General features: G+C 48.5%; 1 protein-coding gene across 1 annotated transcript; it reads right to left on the reverse strand.

Moving 5' to 3' along the window:
* Positions 1-326: 326 nt before the first annotated feature.
* Positions 327-14,248, reverse strand: TNFSF15 (TNF superfamily member 15). The gene is made up of 4 exons (XM_074608661.1): positions 13,782-14,248; positions 7,071-7,122; positions 6,393-6,440; positions 327-933 (listed from the first exon to the last, which is right to left on the reverse strand). Exons 1-4 carry the CDS (start codon positions 13,977-13,979, stop codon positions 506-508), a joined length of 726 nt encoding a protein of 241 aa, XP_074464762.1. The 5' UTR covers positions 13,980-14,248; the 3' UTR covers positions 327-505.
* Between the last annotated feature and the right edge of the window lie 10,223 nt (positions 14,249-24,471).

The raw sequence follows: 24,471 nt of genomic DNA on the forward strand, positions 1-24,471 counted from the left end.
AAGGAAATGATGAAAAGTAATTACCTTTTAGAACCGAGAATCTGAAGAAGGGTCATGCAAAACTATACTGGAAGTGCTGGAGAAAGTTCAAAACACTTTTTTGAGTTGAGCAGTTGTTCATCAGAGGTGGAATTAGTGATGTAACCTAGCTGCAATATCCATGATCAATATTCCTATCCACGGGTATAAACTGTTCCTCCCTAGCTTACATAGTTTTGAAGAGTTCTTGGTTTTTACTTTCGAAAATATATTTTTTCCTCCAATCTGACTTTCATTTTTCTGTTTTTTTTCGAGTTTCTTTTTGGGTGTTTTTTTTTGGTTTGTTTCAATTCAGCCTGTGGCTTCAGCTTTCCCTACCCCTTAATTTAAGGCTGCAGGGAGCTGCAGGGGAGTGACAGCACAGAAGAAGGATGACAGCACAGAGATCGCACCCCAACGCGCGCCCACAAAGTCAAGGTCCCACCAGGGCCCTGAAGGGAAGCCCCCACCAGCTGCTGCCAGGGACCTACAGTAAAAAGGCACCAAAGAAAGTTTTGTGCTCCTTGGTGTAATCAACCAGCTTGATGTCACTAACGTTGACCATTAGCTTGTCCCCTACTTCTAAGGAGACCACGGCGCCCAGATAAATGGGCTGGAACCAGCTGTTTCCCTTTTCACTGAGGGTCTTGGTGCCGGTCAGCAGCTGGGTGGGCTCGGGGTAACTGTCAGTGACTTTGGTGATGATCTCAGTGACAGAGTTTGTTTTACTGGACCATTCAATGGTCCCTCGGAAAGTGACCTGAGCATAGACATAGTAGTCCCCAGACACAGGTATCACCAGTGCGTTGCTGGAATAACTCAGGTTGTTCTTGGTAAAGGCCAAGCCTCGCTTGTCTTCCCACTGCAGGATGGGCAGATGGTTTCCCGTGGTCTTGGCGTTGTCTTGTTTCTTCACTGCAGGAGGAAGAGAGAGGGAGAAGAGGTGGGTTAGTTTGCTACAGCCAGGCACATATTGCTGATTGCAATGTGAGACCTCAACTCCAAAGAGCAAGCGATTTAAATAGGGTAACCAAAATGCTAGGACAGAAATGCGCTTATTTTACAGCTTGCAAACTGGGGACAATTGACTGCAGGCCAACTGTCCCGTGGTATTTTTGGAGGGTGTCTATAGGGTGTCCAGATCTGAGCAATCAGGAGTGAAAGCCAAAGATGCTTTTGGAAGATCTTGTCCAGTGCAGGCGACCTGTGGGTACGCTGCGGCTGGATGTCCTGGTTGTGAGCCAGATCCTGAATGGTGAGACTGTGCTTCCTAAAGGCTGAGTCTCACGGCACCGTGGAGCTTTACCCTGCAGGTCCGGGGTGCTCTCTTATCTGTTTACGGAGTAAAAACCTTGTCCTTAAGCGAAACCAGTGCTGGGGCAGTTGTACACACGAGTACCGTGCCCATAGCTAATGGTTCAGGGCAGTAATAAGAAATAGTAAAGCATCATTTTCTTCATTAGAGACGGATTGCAATTATGGTCCTTAGACACTACTGTCCTTGCAAAAGTATCACAAGGATCAGCACAATCTATCGCCAGGCACCGAGACGCTTGAACTTCTCTTCCTGCCCGCTTGCTTCTGAAGGATGTTAGGGTTTGTTAGCCCTTGTGTCAAGCTTTTCTCCCTCAGTGTTCGTAATGAAATCTTTTGCTGTTGAATTGCCTTTGGTTTACCAGTGTTATTTGATTTTACCAAAAACCCAGAAGGCCCCACTGTGCTTCCAGAGGCCCGATTCCAAAGCAACACATTGTATTCAAAACCATTTTTTATCTCAATTTTGTTTTCAAAATGCTTTGCTGGAACAAAACACTAAACTTGGTGTTAGCCTCAGCTTTCCACCAGACTTTTCTCCCAGTCTTGTAATTAGCTGGTTACAAGCAGAGCTCTAATCCAGACCTCAGCGTTAGTCTGAGCCAAGCCGAGGATGCTCCCCAGGCTGCAGGGGTCTCAGGGGAAGAATCAGGGAATGCTGCCCTATTCCCTTCGCCTCTCCCCCACCATTGTGATTTCTCTCACAGGACAGCCAGGAGAACAAGCCCTAGTAGTCAGAGATTTTCCTGCAGGGAAGCGAAAGAGTTTTCTCCGCTCTTTCCTGACTGCCACGTAAAATTGTTGTGGTAAAACAGCAGCTGAGGCAACGAAACGGAAAAGGATAAAAACCATTAAGGTTCTGCCAAGTACTAAAGCAAACCCAGAATGTTAATGTTAAAACGCTGAGAGAGACTGAGGCAACTGATTTCCAGGAAATAAGGCTATTTTCATGAGCTAGAGTTAATGTTTAAAGTTGATTTCGATGCAGTATTTGGGGAAAGGGTGTGTGTGCACAGGCAGGAAGGCAAACTGAATGAACGCAAGGGAAAGCTTTGAAATTCTCTTGGCAATAACCATTAGGTTTATCCTGGCTGAAATGAGGTTCAGAAAAACTTGTGTGCTCAGTTCCCAGTGGAATCCATCTCCCTCTCTTTTCTAGCAATAAATAATCCGTAAGGAGGCAAGAAGGTGCTAGGAGTGCGATTTCTTGCATATTCTCCGAGTAGCACAACAAAATAATGGCCTTTTTTTCAGGCTGCCTGTCAGAGCTGCTGAAGTATCAAAATCTTTCTGATCTTTCCCCAGGAGGCAAAGTGCATGAGGAGAGTATTTCTGTGTGGGAGAACGATAGACAGGGATTGCCATAGCAAGCCAAGCCAAATTACAGAAGTATTATAGGGACGATGAGGCTCAGAGCCAAGGGAGCTTTGCCTGATACGGAGAGAGGGCAAAAAAATAAAGTGAAAGTACTCATGGTCTGCCTTCATCCTCATCTACCTCTTGGGTGTCTAGGGACTGATCTGAGTCCTGGCACAAAACTAAAGTGGCATTTGGGTCACTCTGAGGTTTACAAGAGCTTGGAGTAATACCTCTCGGAGATCAGTTGGCAGCAGACGAAATCTTGTTTGAGATGGGAAGGATCAGAAAAGATCAGAATATTTCCAGAAAATGTTCTGGGCTCTTTTCCATCTTGGGAATTTTGGGAGAAAATTAAAGAGAAGCTGCATGTGAAATATTCTTTTCTGTGTACAATGACGCATTTAAAATGTCAATGACACTCCATTCTTCAATGTTTTATATAACTAACAGGCATCTCAAATGAAGTACATGATTTCATAACTTCTAGAATTAGGCAACCGTAAATTTTACAGCTATAACCTCCCTTTTAGGATAAAGTTCTCCCTATCGATGCTCTCTATTTTCAAGTTAATTAATTTTCCCCATGCTTTCAATACCGGTCAAGAGGAAAAATGCATGTTCAAGTGCCGTTGAATACAATACAGCTCCTTTTCTAGCAGCAGTTGCAGTTTGTACGTGTCATTTATTTATTTCATAAATATATGGAGCTACACTTCCTGGAAATATACCTATTATGCTAACTCTTGACGTAAATAAAATCTGCTTTTAATAAGGGATCATTGCAACAGTTCCTTCAACTTTCCCGTCCACTACAAATTTTTGGCATCCCTTGCATGTGAAATTACTTCTCCTTTCCTCAAATCCCTTTTGCTTTAGTCCCTTGCTGGAGAATCCCTGTTGCTTGGCAGCTTGGGGTACATTTTATGGCATATTGCTGAACTTGTGGGATCTCTACAACTCTTATCCCTCGCCGGTGTGGGAGCCTGATACTGAACACTGCACTCTGAGGCCAGACTCCTGGAATCAGCCAGAGATTAGAGTTTGAGTCTCTTGTTGTAGTAAAAGCTCTTGTACAACATCTACTGCAAAGTCCCGTGGCTGCAGGCTCTCTATTGCTCAAGATTGTGCCCTGGGAGTTTAATAACTGCCCTTAAAAACTCATTATTTCCAACAATCAAGTGGAATCAGAAAGTGATGTTCTACCCAGATTTAGTGGAGCGCTCGGATGCCGTTGCAGCACAATAAGTGCTGCAAGTCCTCGATGGGGTTTCTGCAACATAGTTCATCCAGCCATGCCACAGGAATAGGCATTCATCTGCATCTTGACCAGAAGTGCAGCCAAATAAGTCAGAGAGGGGATGATGGCATGGCCCCATCCCTGGAGGGGTTCAAGGCCAGGTTGGACGGGGCTTGGAGCAACCTGGGCTGGTGGGAGGTGTCCCTGCCCAGGGCAGGGGGTAGCACTGGGTGATCTCTAAGGTCCCTTCCAACCCAAACCATTCTATGGTACAGTCAGCACCAAATCTAAATTAGTGCACAGGAGAGAATGGGGATGGAGAAAAGTCCTATCTAGGTATTCCCATGGATTGTGCCATTCTTCTCTAGCTATAGCCACCCTGGGAGAGGAGATCTTGATGCCAGTTTGGATAAGTTCAAAACGCTCGGTGTGTGTTAAAAAGGGCCAAGAGCAGGTGGGAAATTCATCATAAAGAAACAGCGACCAAAACATTGAGTCATTCTGATACTGCTAATTCAGTAGTGCATTCCCATGAAAAGTGGCTAGTTCTCATCCCTCTCATTCCTCTGCTTTCACCTTCAGAATATATATGCCTAAAATTAGAAAAAGAGATAGAATAGAGATCGGGAAGAGATTTCCTACAAGTGAGAGTTTGTAGTCTACCACCTTCACTTTGAAAAAGGTGCCTGAGGTGGGGGAATGTAACAAAGATCTGAAGATTGATTATTCCTTTTTCACTTTCTATGCACAAGTCATGGTTTCTGAGAAGACCAGGGTGGCACTCAAGAAATTATTATGCAGCAAGTTTAAAAGAAGAGGAAATCTTTTCGGACTGTGATGCACCATTAAGCTTGGGAACTCACTGCCCCAGGGTGCAGCATCAAAAATATGCTTGGGCTAAAAAAAGATCAAAGATAAAGTCATGGAAATTAGGTTCCCCGATGGCTATGTAGCGCAGCAGCACGGGTGTAGCCTTTTTGCACAGAATGAGATAAAAGCCCCTTAGTTTTTTTCCTTTTCATGCTCCTTGCTGTGGCCAGCAGTGACTGGCCCGAAAAGGCAGGTTGAAGAAGACGGGCACCGCCCTGGGGAGACTGCTCAGGAACGATGGTGAAGGAATTTTTGCAAATGGGGGACCTGAGGAAATTTGAAGAAAACTGCTGGGTGCTTCCCTGCGGCAAATGGACTTTTGTGCAGCCCAGGGAATTTCCCTTCAGCAGAGCTGGGCTGCGGCTGCTCTTCTGAGTCAGCTGCACCGGGAGCCCGGGGGTCTCTCTGCCATGGGGGGACTCAGGGGAAACAGAGCAGCTTACGCTAGCAGACACGGTCCTTTTGCTCTTGCAAACTTGCACTTAAGCAAAGATGTGATTTTAAACAAGGACACGTCGGTTTTGGAGCTCTAGCAACCTGCATGCCCATGGGGATGGGACCAAGGAAGTGCGTTAGGAAGGAGCTTGGGGATTAGGGAAAGTAAATTATGCTGGGAAAGAAACGAGCCCTGAAATACTGATTGGTTTAATGCTGTAGGTGAATTTGTGTGAAGCATCATGCCGCTTCTGGCATGCTTCAAGTTACTAAAGTGCTCCCATGGGACAACACACAGGGTGTTGTGGAAACCTCTGCAGTGAGCTGTAATTTTTAATTGCCTGAGGTCAGAGCAGCTGGGGAGCCGTTCAGCACTCAGCTCCGGCCACGTGGGAACCAGCCATGAACCTTTTCCTCTTCTCCGGTAATACCTAAATATTCCAGGTGGGTGGAGTTGACGAGGATGGGGAAAGGCTCAGGAACAGTGTCCTTGGTTTAATGGCAGCTACACCTTCAAGGCTGAGGTGGCCTTGCAAATGCTGGTGGCCCCTCAGAAATATATGGCAGCCCACCCTGCTATAGCACCTTCCTAACACAAGGTAAGGGCTTGGAGGGGTTCAGCTGGACATAACTCTTCCCTTGCTTTCTCCGATGCGAGTCAGAGATGATCTCACTAAAAACAGGGGTCTATTTGATGGTAATACGGTAGCCCGAGACGGACCTTGCAGAAAAATAAGGGCCCTAAAATTGGTCATGTTTGACCTGATTTTGCTCCAAAACTGGTAGTTTTTCCCAATTCACTGCTCCCTGAGGGCTCACTTGGGCTCTTTCCACTGCCTTTTCTAGGGAATTCCTCAGATCACTAAGATACCTGACACCTATTTAAGTTCAGTTACAAGAGCTGCTCATTCAATGAAATAAACGGCTTGGAAAAATTGGCAGGAAGAAACGTTTCCGTCAACTACCTCCTTTGTGGGGCCGTTTCTACACACACAGGCTGCAGTAAATCTGTGGTGGTCAACAAGGCAAAGCTGATGATTATTTTCCCCATGTTTCCTGCAACACCTGATCCTATTAGGCCCATATAAACCAAGATTATTGAACTGCTACGGCTGCCGTAATACCCGTGGGAAAGGCTTCATTTGTGAACGAGCATTACCTGTCAGGTGCGCTCTTGGCTTTTCTGCACTGGAAAGTGTATCTGTAGCTGAGGGGAAAAAAGAAAAAAAAAAAGGGTGTAAGGTCATTTGCTGCTATTCAGGTCAACAAGATGTGAGCGGTGATCGATTGTCCAAACCACGACAAAGATGCCGAGGAGGAAATGTGCACAGCCCCTTCCCATTTCTGCATACGTTTGGGTCAGGAGTCATTTGCCGTGATTGTTTAGGGGCACTGTCGAGGTAACAAAATCCCTTTGCAAATAGCTTCAGGCCTGCTGCGGCATCGACAGTGCACATCTGCGGCAGCGTCTTAAATTGCTGGAGGGTGAATGGAGGGGAGATGTGGTGAGCACGGTCACCTGAATCCATATTTTTGCACGTTTGGGGAGTTATCCTGATCTTGGAGTACTGCTGGGGAGGTCTGTGCCCGCACTAGAAGGAGTGAGCTTGCACAGCCCCGGGGTTAGAAATGCTCGCACCTTTGCTCCGGACCCAGTTATCTCCCTGCATCTTATCGCCCAGGTTCGCCTCTGTCTGCCCCGGCTTGTTGGGCTGGGGAAGGATTTGGGTGGTGAGGGCAGGCGGGTGGGAGTCTGCCAGCAGGCTGCTGCGGCAGCGATTGCAAAACCTGGGTAAACAAAGGTGCTCGGGACGGGGGAAAGGACTGGCAAACTTACCGGCGCTTACTGCCCGCTGCTTCAGAAAGCGAGAGCCCCTCTCTTCTGTGACCTGCGGGAGAGATTTGCAAGCGGTTAGCTGAGGGCTGCGGGGTGTGCCGTACCTCCACACAGGGCCTGCTGTGCGTTATCCCAGAAAATGGAATATGCTACAGTAATATTATCGAGATCAGCTAGAGCTTTTATGTAAAAGGACAAGCCCTGACAGGGCTTTGCTTCACCGCAAGAGTTTTCTGCTGTTTGTTTGAAACCGCCTGCATCTCTGAAAGGCTGCCAGGGACAGGGCCTGGGCTCCTGCGGTGGTTGCGTTAAACTCCAGTCTTGTTGAAAGGCTGGACAAGCCCTTGGCACAACTGGGAGAGGACTGGCAGAGTGGCCAGTGTGAATGAGCCCTCACTAGCCCTCCTTTGGGACGGTGCCTCCCTCCAGCACTGCTGGAGCACCTCTGCTGCTTGGAGACTCTCCTGTCCCTCAACTTGTGCAGAGCAAACAGAGAAATGTGGGTGATTCTTCCCTGTCTCAAGACTCATCAGATCTGAGTCTTTGCAGGCACAGAAGTTCATCCGTAAAGCCAGCGAAGAGACTAACCGAGGGGTATCAGCTACACCCGCTTTTCTCTCTGCGTCTGTGTTATTTTGCGCTGTGAGTCTGTTGCTTAGGTCTGTCCGGAGCGTTGGGCAGCCTCCTTGGAAGAGGGAAAGGAGCTGAGCAGGTCTAGAGCTGGCAGAGGGTGAGCTCTGCGGCTCGCTGACTCTCCGCCAAGGGCAGGCAGGGCCATTCTTGCCTCTTACGTTTTGCTCTAGAGCCATCAGCAGCACGCTGGTAACACAGCCCTGTGCCAGCGTGCATTCGCATGGCAGCAGGGCATGGCCCTGGGCCCTGCCAAGTGGTTCTGACTTTTCGGTCGAGCGGTTCAAAGGGAAGCTACTGCCTGCCACGACCAGGGCTGGCCCTTCTGAATCACACCTGGGCATGGCCGGTGCCTTCTTGCCAAGTGCCAATCCTTTTACGGCAGCCTGGAAAGCAGCAGGGCTCCTGACCGGAGGGTGCTGGCTCTGGATCCGGCTTCCCTGGGGCCTGAGGAGCATCCCTTACACCCTCCCCAGGGCATGGTTCATTGTGGGTCGATGCCAACAGCGCGGTTGCAGAAAGCGGAGAGTCTGGGTTGTGCAGCCAGCGCAGAGTTGACTTGTCAGGGCTGTCGGGAGCCCCGATCGCGCAGCGTTTGTCAGGAGCCGACGTGGTATGGTGTGTTTTATGGACAGCTACAATAAATGCACTGAATAGAGTAAACTGCCACCGATGAGCTTGCAGCTAGGGTTTGATGCACGTTGCTGACTAAACAGGCTGAAATAGTGTTAGCACACAGATGCTGAAGCTATCTCCTGCTGGCTGTCTCTCGCGCAACTTCAGATACTTCAGGAGAAGTGGAAAATAGATAATTTATATTGGCCAGAGGAAGAGAGAGTATTTGTGGGAGAAGAGTCAGGGTTTGGGGACTGCTAGCCACTCTAGTGAGCCCAAAGATATTTTAATGTTTTACTCGCAGTAAATATCCATGTGCTTCTGCAGAAAACCGTAATTTCTAAAATAGTTGCCCTAGTGTGATGCAAAACAAATGGAGAAGGAAAACTACAGGGAAAATGCTCATTTTTTCCCTCCCTTCCCCACCTGCACACACATACCGAGCCCAGCCACAGAAGTCTGCTGCTCTGCAGGAAACGTCATCTCGAAGAGACGGAGGGGGAAAGCTCGGTGTGTGGCTGACAGAGAAACAGTGTCGGCACTGTCAATGATATGGCTGGGCCTTTCATTATGACTAATGACTTTCTCCAAGATCCTGCCTGCTTGCTGCGGTGCCTAAACACGCCTGTACTTTTGATGTGACACAGAGTCATAGCCGGGTGACTTTGTCCTTCCCCTGGTGGGACGCACAAGATTGGCGTGGAGGATTTCCCTCAAACACTCCTCCTTGCTTTTGGCCAGATGTATGTGCCTATGAGTACATTTTACACCATTATTTATGTGACACTTCCTACATATTTATCAAGTGACACGTTTTCTAACAATGCTAAGTACTGCAATGAGCTACAAACCAATCACAAACCTACGTTTAATCATGTACCTTGGGTGGGACTGTTTACGTATTTAAAGCCTAACTTCTGCCGAAGTGCTTCATATAAACTCAGATGTTGCAACACAAACAGATGTGATGGAAAAGTGGGAGGGATATCAAGAAGAATTCTGCTTCCTTATAAAAAATAACCCAATAGTTTTGACTGAAAACTGGGAAGAAGCTTTTTATGCAACCTCAATTTCCTTGTTTCTAGATAAGGCCAGATGGAAACTCCAGGTGCAGGAGCTGCGTTCATAGATGCTCAAGGATAGTGTGGTGCAGTAGATAGAGCAGGGTGCTGAGAGGTGTGAAGTCATTCTGTTGCTTGGCAAAAGTAATTTTTTTTTCCATAATCATGCTCTTTGATAAGGATACAAATCTAAACTTCCTATAGAAAATACTTTAGCACTAGTCAATGCTACGTAATCACCAGGTATTAGTAATATTTGTCCTGAATAGGCACAGGTGTTGTACACTGATGGCGCAGATGAGGTGGTGAGGGAGAGCTACGCAGCATGAGACAACAGACAGATCATTTACACAATCAGTATTTTTCTCTCTTGCTTAGCTGTGATTCTGAAAAGTTCACAGCGTGGCTTCAGTTTTCCCTGTGGTTACTGTGGAGAGACCGTAACCACCACTGAGTGATGTTGAAAATCCCACCCTACAGCTGACTTGCAGAAAAACGACATCCCGGACAACCAGCTTTAATTACCCTGAAGACTGTGGTATGCAAAACGCTTCTATATTGGTTTGATACCAAGAATGTCCAAAAGTCCCATTGCGTTTATATCCATATATTGCTAAAGCCTAACGGAAGGGCTGAACATCCCCCATTCACACGCTTTACCTCTCGCACCTCCAGGAGGGGCCGAGGGTATCCGATAGAGAACTGCATGGGAAAAGCAGCTGGGCACTGCAGGCAGAGAGATTAATAAGCAAAATATCCCAGGCACCTCCATCTACTTTTAGCACAAGACGCTATTTTACAGGTAGGGTCTCTGCAGGTCATACACGGTTGACAGACCTGCTATTTTGCTTGCTCCAGAGATGCTGCATGGCCTGGGCTGGGCGTTTCTGGTAGGGGCCTGTCCTGTGCCAGGTAAAACTGGCCTCAATGGGAGTATTTCGGCTGGGCTCCAGTGCCCAGTGTGAGCATGTACTCAGGGCATGTGCTCACTGGCTTTCTCTGCCCACGAGGACCACGTGCATCAAGGAGTAAAGGCCAGTCAGGGGTTTTACAGCTGCTGGCTTTTGGAAGGGGAATTCCACACACCTAGGCATAGGTGGAATCTCACTGCTCCTCTCCAGGTGTTTCTGCATCGCTGCAGATCAGGAAGCCATTTCAGGTTCCCTTTCCCATTTGGGCAGGCCGGTAGGGCTTTGGCTCTGCGTGTTCTGGCAGCCCTTATCCGAGCTTTGTTGCTAGCTTTCTGGCTTCATCCTTTTGGATGGGACCCAGGTGGAGCTGCTAGGACCTTAACATCCCTCCTGTACTGCAGCAGCTCCCTTCTCCATTGCAAGGTTGACATGGCACACGGGTTCATACGCAATCCTTTGGGCACGTTTTGGAATTTCCCTTTATGCCGCTTGTGGTCCTGCCATGCCAGGGATGCCACAAAAATAAGCCCCACTACCAACATCTCCAGGCCACGGGACTTGATGCTCTGCTGTATTGGGCTAGGTGAGTGGGTCGCTAAGGTAGCCAGCGATGCCCTCCTGGCTGCTGTGCCCTCCCCTTGGTAGATTTGCACACTCAGAGTGAAACTTGGCTTCCTTTTGGGGAAGGATGCACAGCAGTCCTGGCCCCTCCTCTGCAAGGGCACCACTAGAGCCTTTTATAGAGTTCCACCTAGTAACACAAGCCATGTGTTACTGCTAAAAGAACCCTATTTCCTCACCTTGCTCTGTCTTGAAGCGCAAAAGAAAGTAATTTCTATTTCCAAGAGAGAAGCAGTGTAGGGAGCCTGGAAGGTGTCAAGGGAAATCATCATTGGATTGGAATTATTCATGCAAGACGCGTTATATCACGAGAGAGAGAGAGAGAGAGAACTGGTGGCTCACACGTGTTGCTGTAATGACAACACCCTGCTTTTTCCTGAAAGGGACATTTCCAGAGGAAAAGGTGGGTTTGTATCCCTTCAGAGGCAGAATGTGGCACCACGTGCACCCACACGGGAGCAGAGATGAATAAACTGCGTCACCCCGCAGGCAAATCGGAGAGGCACACCCCTGTTGCACAAACCTTCCCCGGCTCCCTTTCTCCTCCTCCTTCCTCCAGGAAGGACGGGCTCAGGAATTTACTCCATCTGCTTCTCACCTGCCCAGCCGCCGCTCGAGAAGCTGGCAATCATCTGGCGTGTGTGGGCTGAGCTCTGGTCCTGGGGCAAGGAGAGGGCTCCTCCCGTGGGCCCGCTGCCGCAAGGGTCAGCAAGCGAACACGCGTCTGGTGCAAACTTGGGTCTGTCCAGCTGCTCCCAGTAACGCCCAAGGCATCCGCACCCCAAAACCAGTGCCACAGAGAGCTCTGGCACACGCATCTGGTCCCAACCTAGTCCTCCCGATGTGGGCTACCAGTGGGGCACATGAGAAAGGCACCCTTTAGCAATCCCGTCCTAACACTTCAAATGCAAAACGAAATGCAAAAAGACATTTTCTTGAGAGCCTTTATGCCCAGAAACGTTCCCAAGGACTGAAACAGCCTACAGCCATGCTGAGCCACAGGACCGAGCACCCGGGCTTGGCCCGTGACCTGGCTCTTCGGGGAATTAACAGAAAGCACCACCGGCAGACAAATCCTCCCACCTGCGCTCTGCTGCTGGACAATGCTGGCGACACAGTCAGTCCCCGGCAGAGCGAATGAAAAATTCAGAAAACGCAGGACGCAGCTGAGTTGTAGCCGGGTGCTCCACCCACGGGGCTTGGCACCGAGGCAGTGGGTGGCCCGCCAGCCCCCATGGCGTTTCTCTTCCTCATTGGGACTCGCAGAGGCTGTAACTCATCCGATCACCTCGTTACATCACTGTGGGAATACCACGCGCTAACGATTTACTGCACATGCATGGAAATACACACTAGTGTCGCCCAGGCTGGAGCAAATCTAATGGCTTACGTCGTGCTTTTCCTCTTAAGAAGCCAAACCCAGTCACGAAAATACTTTGCTAACTCTGCCAACAGAGTCAAGAGCCAGGAATGCATTACTCCGACCAAACAGGCTAACGTTTTATTATTATTTCACTCGTTTCAAGAACTGAACTGCTCTGCTCTGTACAACCTCGCAGGACGCAAACAAAGAGCAATGCAGCTGAGACTGTCCAAAGAGCCTCTTCCCTCCGTGTGTACCCGCTAAATAGCAGTAACAGGGTCAGTGCAGTAACACGCACTTTTGCATGGGCAAGAAATGGGTAGATTTAACAGCCTGAGGTACTGCGCTAGGCGGTATAAGCATATATACTTATATAAGTATTTATATATATATGAAGGTATAAGCAGGAAGCACAGAAGACGCTGCACCCAGGAGCTGGCATCTCTTGGGTGCGAGACGTCGGCTGTTCAGGCTTGAGGTCAAACGAGGGCTGACAGGTCTCTGTGCTGCCAGGAGCGCGCATGCACGTGGGTAGAGCCCTCACGGTCCCTAAACATCCTGAGGCCGAATGCGCGCAAGGTTAGAAAACTGCCTTCGGGGCCACTTACTAACACTGCTTTCCTTTGCTGTTCCTAAGTGAGCATATAACAAGTTGGGGAATGTCAGACCTGGGGCTAAAGTTCAAACCTTAATTCTTCAGACCCGTACGCAGACGTGCTGCCCTTCTAGCATGGGGCAGTCCTGCTGAATTCGTGGTCTACCATAGAAATAGGCACTTGTCTGCAGTCTGGCGCAAGGAGGAGTGGGGTGGCATAGAAGAGCATTAGAAGCAGCCGCACCAGCAAGCTTGTAGTTCAAAGCAATTTTAGCCATCTGCCAGAGGAGAAGAGCCAAGCAGATGCCTGGATCTAGAGAAAGTTTTGATGAGGAGTAAAAAACGGGATGCGAAATTTAGGGTTGGACTCTTTAATCATCCCAAATCATCTCTCTGCGGGAGTTTGCATAAATAATACACAAGAGCTGTAGCTGTCTGCCCAGTGGTGGCTGATGGCACTGACCCACTGACATCAGCAGCTGAAATAGGATGCTGGGAGGGGAAGTCGCAGAGTTAACCCAAAAGAAGGGAGGAAAATGAGCCATAGCATCAAAATCTGGCTCAAATCAGTGGAGAGACACTGATTTCCATCAACTAGCAATTTTTCTTAAGCGTCTCCTGCAGTATGTCAATAAAAGTTTTAAAGTCGTACATTGTGCTGTGACCTTAGTGAAATTAAGAGAAGAGGAACAGAAACCGTTAGTTAAAAAGACCAAACGATAGTAAGATTTATCCCAGGCAGATTTGCTCTGCGTAAGGAAGAAGGAATGTATCAGCGAGTTTCTTGAGTTCCTTTAAATGTGAGAAAGTCATAAAGAAAATACAAGAACCAAACAAACCCAACCCTGGAGACGCGAGACGTGGCACTTTCCTCCTTGTAGGATGGCAGGACAGAAATCTTAGTCAGTCTCTTACCTGGCCGGCACAGGAACTGGGGTCTCTGAGGTTTCCAACCAGCAGGTAGGCAGTGGGCAGCGCCAGGACCAGCACGGAGAGCAGGCACAGCAGCACCGCGCACCGTATCCTCCTCAAATCCTCCCTGAGGTGCATCCTGGAGGCTTGGTTGGTCCCAGGAGCCGCCTCCTCCAGGGTTATCTCAGCCACGCAGTCCATGCTGGCGCCTGACGTACGAGCTGCTGCTGTTCCTGGATGGGAACTGGGAACGGCAAAATCTCCTCTGGCGTCTGCCCTGCATGGAGACCCCCATTAAATAAGAGCTGCCCCGAGTGTGGGAAGGCACCGACACACACACACCCTCCCTCCCAAGGAATGCACCGCCTACAATAGAAACCTAGCTCAGGGAAAGAGAGCACCGCGGCTCCCCGCGCTCCCCGAGGTGCTTGCTGCATGTCTCCGTCTGGCTTTTTTTCCCCCCTCGCCGTGCAGAAGGAAGCTAGGAAAGTCCCAGTGGGTGGAACCAGGATAAACCCTGCTGCTGGGCTGGATAAGCTTGAGAGCTTTTTCCGCACGGTAAAGGGAACATGAAACCAATGGGAGTGAAAGTGAGAAGCAGGGGGAGAGCGAGAGCGAGCGGCAGAGGCGAGCGCGCGGTGTCCCGGAGCCCAGCAGTTTCAGCGCAGCCCCGGGAGAAAAGGGAAGAGTCATTTAGGGAAGGCGAGGGTATCACAAGCCAGGCCAGGAAGGGGTCTGATTCTCTGAAATGTTGCTTCATACCTACGCTTTAGCAGAGTGCAGTGGGCTGCAGGTTGCTCCATGTCCCTTTTGTACCAAAGAGTGCGGGGACAGGCCTAAAATAGGGTGTTCTGCTCCTGTGGAGGTTCATCTTCTCCAATCTCATTTTAATTGCGGTTTTACAGGAGCCTGTTATCACTGCTTGGAAAAGCTGTGACTCTATTGCACTTGGGAAACATTTATGTTATCTTACTTTATTGATAGTTGCTATGTGTGATTAAAAGGCCCCGCTGCCTATTGGCAAGCTCAGGAGTTGCTCAGCAACCGATTTGGGAGAAACGCGCTCTGATGGCAGCCGATGGCCGGCTGGAAAGGGGGTCCCTTCTCCCCTGGTCTGCTGCTGGGTCCCCGCCGCGCAGCATCAGCCCACCCTCCCTCCTCCGGCCTGGGCAGGAGCGCTCAGCGGAGATGTTGCCATGTAGATTTACCCGGATTATCGAAATCGGAAATTTTTTCTCCCGGGAAAACATGGTTCTCATCAAAACTGAAACTTTCTTCGATTTATCCACGCGCGCACGCTGATGTGCAGAAACTCCTCCTTTTTCCCCACATAGAGAAACAGGGTGGAAACTTACTTATTTTTTAGTGAATGAGCAACAAGGTTTGGTTTCCCCCACCTCCCCATGAAACACGTTTCAGATTATTACAAAATAATACCAAAGAAAGAAAAATACATTTTCGTGTCCCGGTCTGTCTGCTACTCCTTCCACAGACTCAGGAAGGGGAAATAATCAATAAAAATTCAGCCAGCTCTTATCACTTATTCTTCATTAACACTGTTAGAAATCATCTTATTGCAATAGTCTGGTGCAGTTATTGATACACTAGAAATCTAAAAGTCATGCTGCGAGCAGAAGGTGTCACTTAGGCAGTGAGAAGGAGTGAAGCTGTCAACAGCGGGGACAGGGAATTGGCCGGGGAAAGAGTAAGTGTGAAGCAGAAAACAAGAAATAGCAAAACCCAGCATGGTTTAGGGAGACGGGACGAGAGAGCTGGTAAAGCACCGAAGGACCTGTGCTCTTCTCCGAGCCAAGCCACATAACCCCTTTGTGACCTTAGGCTAGTAACTGGCTTTGTTTACCTCTCTCGTTGTTTATTTGTTTTCATTTAGGCCGTAAAACCTTTAGGACAAGGACTATTCTCCTTTTTTACAGCACCAGAGCTGATATCAGGGCAGGCGCAGCTCCATTTATCATGAACATAAAAAAAAACCCAATGGGTGGGAAGGTGTTGCTAGGATCGGTAGAAACAAAACTCATATTTTTGTGGAAGTGCTGTATAAAGCTGTGATTTTTATTTTATCTTATCTTATTTTAATTCATTTCCTTTCATTTCATTTCATTTCATTTCATTTCATTTCATTTTTTCCTGGGGTCCCAGTTGCTTATTCTAGGGCAGAGTACTAAAAAATTAATACTAATATTTTGTCCATGAGTGTCAAAGCTGATTTTTCTCTTCATTGCTATTGCCACAAAATGCTTAATATGTATTCAAGGCATGTGCCTTACAAGCAGACAGGCAGATATCCCCAATCAGCAGCCAGCAACCCCCCCGGAGTTTGGTTTTTTTAATTTTTTTTTTTATTTTCCAAGGAATTCCAGTGGATCCTGTTCTGAGTTAAAACATCTCATAAGAGTTTTTATTGGCCTGAGACTTATCGCCGTGGTGTGTGACCTGCAAACCTTTGGCTGGAAGAGGATGAGTAGCCGGAGCCTCGGAGAGCGAGCGCTGGGCTCTTGAGATGAGACGGGAACAGGTTCACGCTCTTCACCTGGTGTATGGAGCCAAGCTGAGAATTTGCTCTTAAAAATCCTAAGAAAAGAAGGAAAAATGTCTTTTTCCTCTCCAGAGCATGAGTCCATCTGGCACACAGCGTGCCTTTTACGTGCCAGGAGGTGTCTTGCATCCCATCACCGATGGTCCCCTTCCTGCCAGGCACCCCAGGGTGCCCCAGCACCCCCCAGCTCCCTGGGGAGCTCGGTGACGGGCTTGGTGACAGTGGGCTGGGACCGAGCAAGGGGACAAGAGGAAACGGCCTCAAGTTACACCGGGGGAGGCTGAGGTTGGAAATCAGGAAAAATTTTTACTCTGAAAGGGTTATCAAGCATTGGAACAGGCTGCCCAGGGAAGTGGTGGCGTCACCGTCCCTGGAGGTATTTAAAAGCCGGGCAGACGTGGTGCTGAGGGACATGGGTTAGTGGTGTATTTTGTCAGTGGCAGGTTGATGGTTGGATTCGATGATCTGAAAGGTCCCTTCCAACCTAGGCAATTCTATGGTTCTATAATTCTGTGACTCCCTCATGACGGCTCAGCAGGGTGGCTTTAGAGTGGCCAGAGTAACCCCCAGCTCTGCAGACCTCCAGCACTACGCTGGGCTCCTGCTGCCCTGCGCAGGGTGCTCCTGCCCGCAGCCTTTCCCGGCCATCCCCTGGGATCCCACCAGGGAACGGTGACAGTTGGGGACCACCCCACAGGTGCAGGCAGGGGAAGCCCTGCTCGGAGCTCTGTCTTGGTGCTCTTCAAATTCTTCCTGCTGCTCCCCGTGCGCCCCTAGTTGGGCTCCCAGCGCTGGCTGCTGGATAAATTCTCCTGCTCATCTCAGGCGTGTCCCAGCCTGTGGTCCTTGACTAGTTTCTACTGATTAGAGAAATCTGCAGGGGTTACCAATCCAGCTCACCTCTGCAGTTTAAGAAGCGTTAGAGAGGGGAGATGTTTTACTGTGGAGTTAAATAAATGGGGCTTAGATATTTTTTTTAAAGAGAAGAAAAAGCATGAAAGGCTTTAGGCATGCAAAGAAAGAGCTTGTCACTGGGGCATGCCACCTCTGTGCTGCTGAGTTTTCTCTCTTCTTTCTGTAGTGCTTTATACTCTTCCTGCGTGCTTGTGCATGATACGTACGAGGGCATTTTGTCTCAGGACGAGTAAGGGGAACCATATATATAGTGCGGATAAAGTAGTGTACCCAAGGATGGTATTACAGGTATTTTTGTCTTCGGCATGGGACTTACTTAGCATATTGCATCTTTATTCATTCCTTGTCTATATGGGGTAACGACTGTGCTTTTAGTTTTTAAGCTTGCAGTGAGTACGGAGAAAAAGTAATTGAGCATTCAAAGACCATTTCACACATTTTCTAAGGGTTTTCAAAGTGCTTTCTCTTCACTGTTCAGAATGGTTAATGTTTTATCATCTGCAGCATTTCCAGCTGAATCCTGTGAGATTCGCCTTAGAAAGGCAAAGCACCGAGCAGCCTTCAGCAGGGAGGAGAGGGGCAATCAGCACGTGGTATTTGCTCCTCTTGGTCTTGTCATATCCTTCCTGCTCGCTGTTTTGCTGGGCCGTCGGGAGTCTCCCACCCCAGACATCATGTGTACGGGGCTGGAGGGAAAGCAGAGGGATGGAGGCTCATCTTAACATGACCAGCACCGCCTTGGAAGAGGAACCATGTCCTCCCTTGTGCACAAGGATTGTGGGAGGGTTTTGCTATAGGCATGGTCAGGTATGGATATGTGTCAGGAGGGGCTTTTCAGGTCAGTCATTACTCTTACACAACTCCTGACCACCAATAAGCAGAAGTAGGATGTAGCTGGTCACTATGTGGAAGTGTTACCCAGTTAGACTGGGTTTGTCACCAGACAGGGGATGGGGACCAGCTCCTCGAGCTGCCCCTTGCCAGGGGTTGACATGTGACGGGAAGGAGTGGGAGAATGCAGGATGGATCCCCACCTCCAGCTGCTGTGTCTCTGCCATGACCTCCCACCTCTCCGCTGCTGAAATCCTCCTTCCTTACGGCGCATGTCCTGTGAGCACGTTTCCCTCCCATGCACACAAAGTGGATCACCCGGGCGGTACTGCCATGGAGTCAGAAGCAGGGGGAATGTCGTGGCCCAAGGAGATGCTGCTCCCGTGTCCTTGGCTCCAGCCCATGGCTGCGGAGGAGGCAGGGGCTGTGGGATGGGAGCTGTGGGATATCAGGGACTCCAGGAGAGACTTTCAGGGCAAATCCTGGTCTGTGCCCTTGCGTATGCTGTGGGAAACCATGGTGCTTGTCAGCATGAAGTAGACAACCTGGAATTTCTTCATTTAAAGTGGCTGCGCTGGGCACCACATGTGTTGCTGTGCTGCACTGCTTCACCTTCTACTGCTGCTGCCAGGAGATTTCTTTCCAGCAGCAAGACCCCAGGTGGGACACATACAGACCAGAGCTTTGGTCTCCTCTTGTGCCCCTCTGCCTTTACTTCAAGGAGAGAAAGGCAAATAACACACAGGATGCTTTGTGCTATACTGGAGTTCTTGTACTGAGTGCACTGAGGCAAAATGGGACGACATAAGCGGATTGTGAGGGCACGAGGTCTCCTAGAATAACTTTGATGCAAAGGATTGAGCAAAGAGACCAAAATCCAGCATGGTCCCGGTGGCATGTAAACCCTGTAAGGACTCATCCTCTGTTCTGTGGACAGGTTTCTCACCAGGGAGACTACTTGGTTTGCACAAAATTGGAGCCCAGGAGGGAGTAACAAGCACAGCTTTTAGGTGACTGAGGGATAAGATTGCAGCACCACACAGGGAAGAACCAACTCGACAAGGGAAGAGCACCTCAGTCTCTACCTTAGTCTTCAAGAGACTAAGAGCATCTTAGTCCGTCTCTTCAAATCTCTTTTGAAGCCAGAAGAGGTCAGGTGCAGGGCTCCCTAGTCCTCATTGAGGAGAACTCTCCACATTTCACCAAGGTATTTTGCTTCCAGCACTTGGGAGTTGCTGCAGCTCAGTGGCATAAGGTAGTTTATCCTCTTGGAAATTAATTTCTGGTGATCTGAGACCCTTTCACTGTCTTTACTCCTTCCTAGGTATAACACACTCTGCTTTTCCTTATACTTTTTCTCCCAGTGAATTTCCCAGGATCAGAAAATAGAGATGCAGAGGAGTGCTCATGATAAAAAACAGTGGAAAACATCATTCTGACAAACAAAAAGATCATTCACCATTTATTTCTGCAATAGCCCAGGCCCAACTGGTTACAGAGCTGAGAAAAGTACTCTTAGCCAAACTCCAGGCAAGGTTTTCCAAAAGGTTCTGTGGGGCACACGCTCTACTTCTGACTGGCACAGATAAGTTGAAATCAGTGAGTGAAACCAGTGCACATCAGCTGAGGATGGCCTTCCCCACTGTTGGTCAGGTGAGATTCACACAACGTACCCGTTCACAGGTGCAAAGTCTGAACTCTGCGCCCCATTCATGAGGACGCTTAGGGATGGACAGGATCAGCAGGAAATAATATAATCAGGTCAGATGTGTAAGTTTTTTCTCCTGTACTGAGTACAGGACATATTTACAGAGACACTGCTCATTCCCGTCTGTTGCTGGAGTGGCGTCTTGCTCAAGTTTTGCAAGAATGTGTTAGTAGTGTCAGGGACAGGTTAGGTGGAGATTTTCCCAGCCATTTCAGTGCGTACAAGGAAGCTGGCTCTGTAAAGTATTCCTTTCATGATCCAGGGCTTTGTTTTCTCCTTGCTGGGGACAGTGCCTAGCAAATGATCCAACGAAGCTCTTGACTCTGCCCTGCACCAGTCTCCGTGCTCTACAAGCCTGTCAGAAGCAAACCACAGCTAGCTGTTGTTGTCTGAACATCGAGAGGTTGCTGAGGATACAGGAAACAGCACCAGCGATGCATGTTTCTATGTGGCAAATGCAAACAAATAAAGAAAATCTGATTATGCAGCGCAGTTCCTGGTTATTTTGTAGAAAGGATTATATGGTATGGACTAGGGTAGGAATGACTTTGTCATTATCTTCCTTTCCTACGTCACAGCTGGGCACAGCTGGCCTCTCCCTTTCCTATGGCCTTCCCTGGGAAAAACAACGCAGCCCGGAAACTGTCAAGTGTGAGCAATAGGATCTGGGGATCTTGCAGCTCACTTGCTCCAGACTCCAAATTTCCCGGAGCAGGGCAGTGGTGACATAGTCTCAGCTCAAGGTCTTGGCCTGTATTGCCCTAATATGCCCTCAGACCCTTGAGGCACGGTCTGCCAAGGCATGCTTTTAAGTGATGCCTTTTTCACTTCTGATTCAGGGCTTCAAGTTTTAGCCTGCCACCGCCACGTGAAGTGCATGCCATAAGAACCCGGGGGGTAGGAGGTGCCTTCTTTCCCTGGAGGGATGCTCCATGTTTCCTCAGACAAGGCCTGTTGCTCCCATAGACAGCGAGTCTGCCAAAATAGCCCCAGGCACGGCTGGAATGCCGGGGCAGGATAACGCCGGTGTGCTAAGGGGCATGGCTGCGTACCAGCCGGGCAAATGGAGCGAGGGCTGAGCACAGCCAGGATGCCATGTCCACTGCTGCCCTTGCTCCTGCTCCCCCACACCACGGGGGCATCGCCAAAGCGTGCAGGAACAGATTCACAGGAGGAAAACAAATTAGGAAGCAAACTCCAGATGCTTTCGGACACAGCTCGATGAGAAAGAGTGGTTTGCATGATGAATCAGGAATTTAGGAAGGTCTCTTCTAGATGTGGTCTAAGGAAGTTTAGGATGCATGGTTTGTGTCAGATCCAAACCTTTTCCACTGTATTTCTGATTCAGCTGCAGCCTTTCTCCAGTGCCGAAAAACCTATGTACAAAGGAAAAGGTTCTGACGTCAGACTTGGCTCAGTGGTTCAGCAAACAGAGAGGTGTCTGTGGTGCCACAGAGGGAATAGCTCCGCAAAAGACAGAACCCTCTGGCTGAGTAAGTGCAGAGGAAATTAAATTCAGGCTCTTAATCCTTATGCTTTGGGGAAAAGATCATTACTGGGATGAAAAGGAAGGATCACTCTACGTAGTATGTTGCATCACATTGCATAAGTCAGTATGGTCACTCGCCCTCTATCCGGGTACCAGGCCCCAGCCAAGGGCAGAGACAGGAAAGAGAAGTCAACGCAGATTGACCTCAGGACCTCTATGTCCTTCTGTGGCTGTGGTAGGATTGCAAACTTTAGCTTTTGCATCTGAGAGTAATTAACGTCTCTCCATGTGCTGACAATTTCCCAGTGCTGATTTGACCCTGTTTTTCTCTTGAAATGAGCAGTGGGGTACATTTATTCCTCATTTACACATCTCTTGCTCCACTTCTGTTATCAAATATTTTGCCCTCCGTGCCTTTCTCTAATAGATTTATGGCTTGCTTTGACAGAGTCTTTATGGACCATTTCCCACCGGGTAGATAAACAAACACAGGGCCAGTACTCTTCACTCACACTTATTTCAGTGCTCTCCTTCCCCAGCCAGATCTCTGTCCTAGGATAGGGCTGAGAGCAAAAGAAAAGCAATTGAAACCTTACGTTAGACATGCGATGGGACCATGACTCCTTAGCATGGACCTTGGAGGCAGGACTTGCCTTCAGCACAGCTCAGCCACCTCAGGGCCCCACTGGGAGCTCGACTGGAAGGTGATATGGGCTCACCAGGTCTCAGGGGCTGCAGCGCTGTACGGTTGTACAGCGTACGGCTTGTACGGCTGGGGAGAGGAGGTGAGGGGAAAGCCACCTGCGTGTGTCTCATTGCTGGGAGGTTGGAAGGACTCCGCCAAAACCAGCAGCTTGCCCAGGAGAAGCAGTTGACCTCCTTGGGTTTTGACATGTGGCCTGTCACTGTACAAAAGTTGTTAGTGAGCATCATGATACTGAGAAAGCACTTGTTGGGATGGAGAGAATGTAAGTAATAACTGCAAGAAGAAACCCCATTGAGGTCCTTCTCTCTCTGGTTTTGGGTAGGATGCCCAGTCTTCAGCAGACCAGAATTTTACAAGTGATATGAATTACTGGTGTGAAAGTCTACAGCTTGGTTCACGCTGAGTTCTGTGAACATCACAGGAACTTGCACATAAATTTTATGATCAGCTTTCACTGACAGGTCTTTATAGCCACCATCACCTGAACCGATTAAATTAATGGTAAGATGGATTCTAGCACTTACTGAAAATCTGAAACAGCAAGAGAGAGGTCCAAAGAAAACCACCATCCTCCCTCCTCGTTTAAGCTGTAGAATTCCTTTCTGTAGGATAATGTGGATGCTGAAAATTCACATGGGTTCAAGCACATACTAGATATGTTTATAGAAGAGGAGTTCTCTGTGAGTACTAAATACTCAGAATTTGTGTGTCTCAGGAAGTCCTTCGGCCTCCGATATCTCGGAGCTGAGGGAATGTTTTGGGGAAGCATTGTATATGTTTGCCCAGTACACCTATGTCTACACCAGGGCTGGGGTGACTTGGGACATGCCTGCGGAAATGTCGTCATGGCAGGTCTCCAGCTGCAGACAGCAGAGAGCAGGCAGTGCTGGGACACATCTGGAAATGATTCCACGGTGACTTCCTGATACTGGTGACTTATCACTGCTCCAACGGGAGGAAATAGGTGGAGTTACTGTGCCAGGTCTCGAGGCTATAGCTGCAGAGTGGTGTGGGTACACCTTTTTGACCAGCAGAGGATGGGTGCCCACACTCAGTCTGCTTTCTTCTTTTGATCAGTATTAATTGCACACTTCCTGTTCTGAGCCTTTCAGCCCACTTATTTGTCCTTTCCAGAAACCTGGTCATTTGAGTAATACCTCTACAGTTTCCCCAGGCGGGTTGTGGAAGAGTATCCCCAAGTGGGTTGCTGGCACCTGGCTTGTGTGCTTGGCGTGGGATACTGCTCACTTGTGTTGCTCTTCCCCTCCCTCCAACACACCCTTTCTGTTGGCTGCAATTCTGAAGAACCCGCTTGCCCACACAAAACTCTTACCCTGCCTCAAATGAAATTAGAGATTAAGAAACAAATGCACTTCAATGGAGAATGGAGAGTCAGTTTGCTAAAGGTTCTGCATGTCTGCTCTTCACAAGCTAATCTTCAAACAGATGTTCTCAGAAACCTGATACATCATGAGAAATTTCAGGGTTCCAGGTGGAAATAGCACGGGAAAGTTCTCCAAGACCAGTTTTACATTTCTAAATCTGTGAAGCAAATACACATTTCTGAAACGAAGCAGGCTGAAAAAGGCCTGAAGGTTATACATGGCTCTTTTTTTTAGGCTGTTCTTAATGCTCCCCCCTCTCTTAGAGGCCCTGTGTGACACTGCATGATCATATGATCTTTTCATTAACACAAAGGGATTTTACTTCTATTGACACAAAGATTACCAACCCATGACACTTGGTACTTTTTTGTCGAATGTGAAGCACAGACAAGCAATTGTAGTTTATTATTCTGACACCAAAAACAGACGCGGGCACTAATATCAGCCAGGCTTGAGTTCATACAGTTTACCTTGTGGTGGGATAATTGCTTATTGTGTATTGATTCTCCTCCTGTAAAAAAAAAAATAATCTTATTTGTTAATGAAAGCAAATCTTCCGTGGTAGTGGAGCCCAGAATCACCAGATTGTTAGGTGTGCAACAAAGCGTAGTAAATGCCTTTGCACTTCAAAACTTTCTGTCTCTCTCCCTCTTTTTGCGGAAGAGGGATTGATGATCACTGGGGGTGTTGCTGGGCGTAGAGGAGATATTCCGCTTCTGCTGGGGGGGACAGTGAGCTCTCTCTTTTGATATGTACATAGCTATGTATTTGGATGCATGGAGGATGGTGTTTCGCAAAACCATCCTTAAATTTAGCCTCTATGACCTGGTGTGTGATTTGAGACGAGTTGTCAGCCAACATTAAGGTTGTTTTCCATCTCTCTATACATGCCTGACCTTGATTTTTGTCCCTGAAAATTGCAATGTATTAGCTGCTCTGTTGAATTAATATATGATAAAGTTCATTGTGATTCATAAGGGTGGTTCAGCCCAGAACACAAGACATGCAAATCAAAGCAAGAGACACCGTGTAAGCTCTCTTAAGGTCTCATGAACCTCTGCTGTCAGTGGACAAATGCTACTTATGGTGAGCGAAGAAAACC

This window comes from Larus michahellis, chromosome 15 (assembly GCF_964199755.1).
Source record: "Larus michahellis chromosome 15, bLarMic1.1, whole genome shotgun sequence".
Taxonomy (NCBI): domain Eukaryota; kingdom Metazoa; phylum Chordata; class Aves; order Charadriiformes; family Laridae; genus Larus; species Larus michahellis.

Coding starts and splice junctions, on each gene's coding strand:
- TNFSF15 (XM_074608661.1), bottom strand. CDS start 13,979: ATGGACTGCGTGGCTGAGATAACCCTGGAGGAGGCGGCTCCTGGGACC. Junction 7,123..13,781: donor CCAGTTCCTGTGCCGGCCAG/GTAAGAGACTGA, acceptor TCTCTCCCGCAG/GTCACAGAAGAGAGGGGCTC. Junction 6,441..7,070: donor GCAGCGGGCAGTAAGCGCCG/GTAAGTTTGCCA, acceptor TTTTCCCCTCAG/CTACAGATACACTTTCCAGT.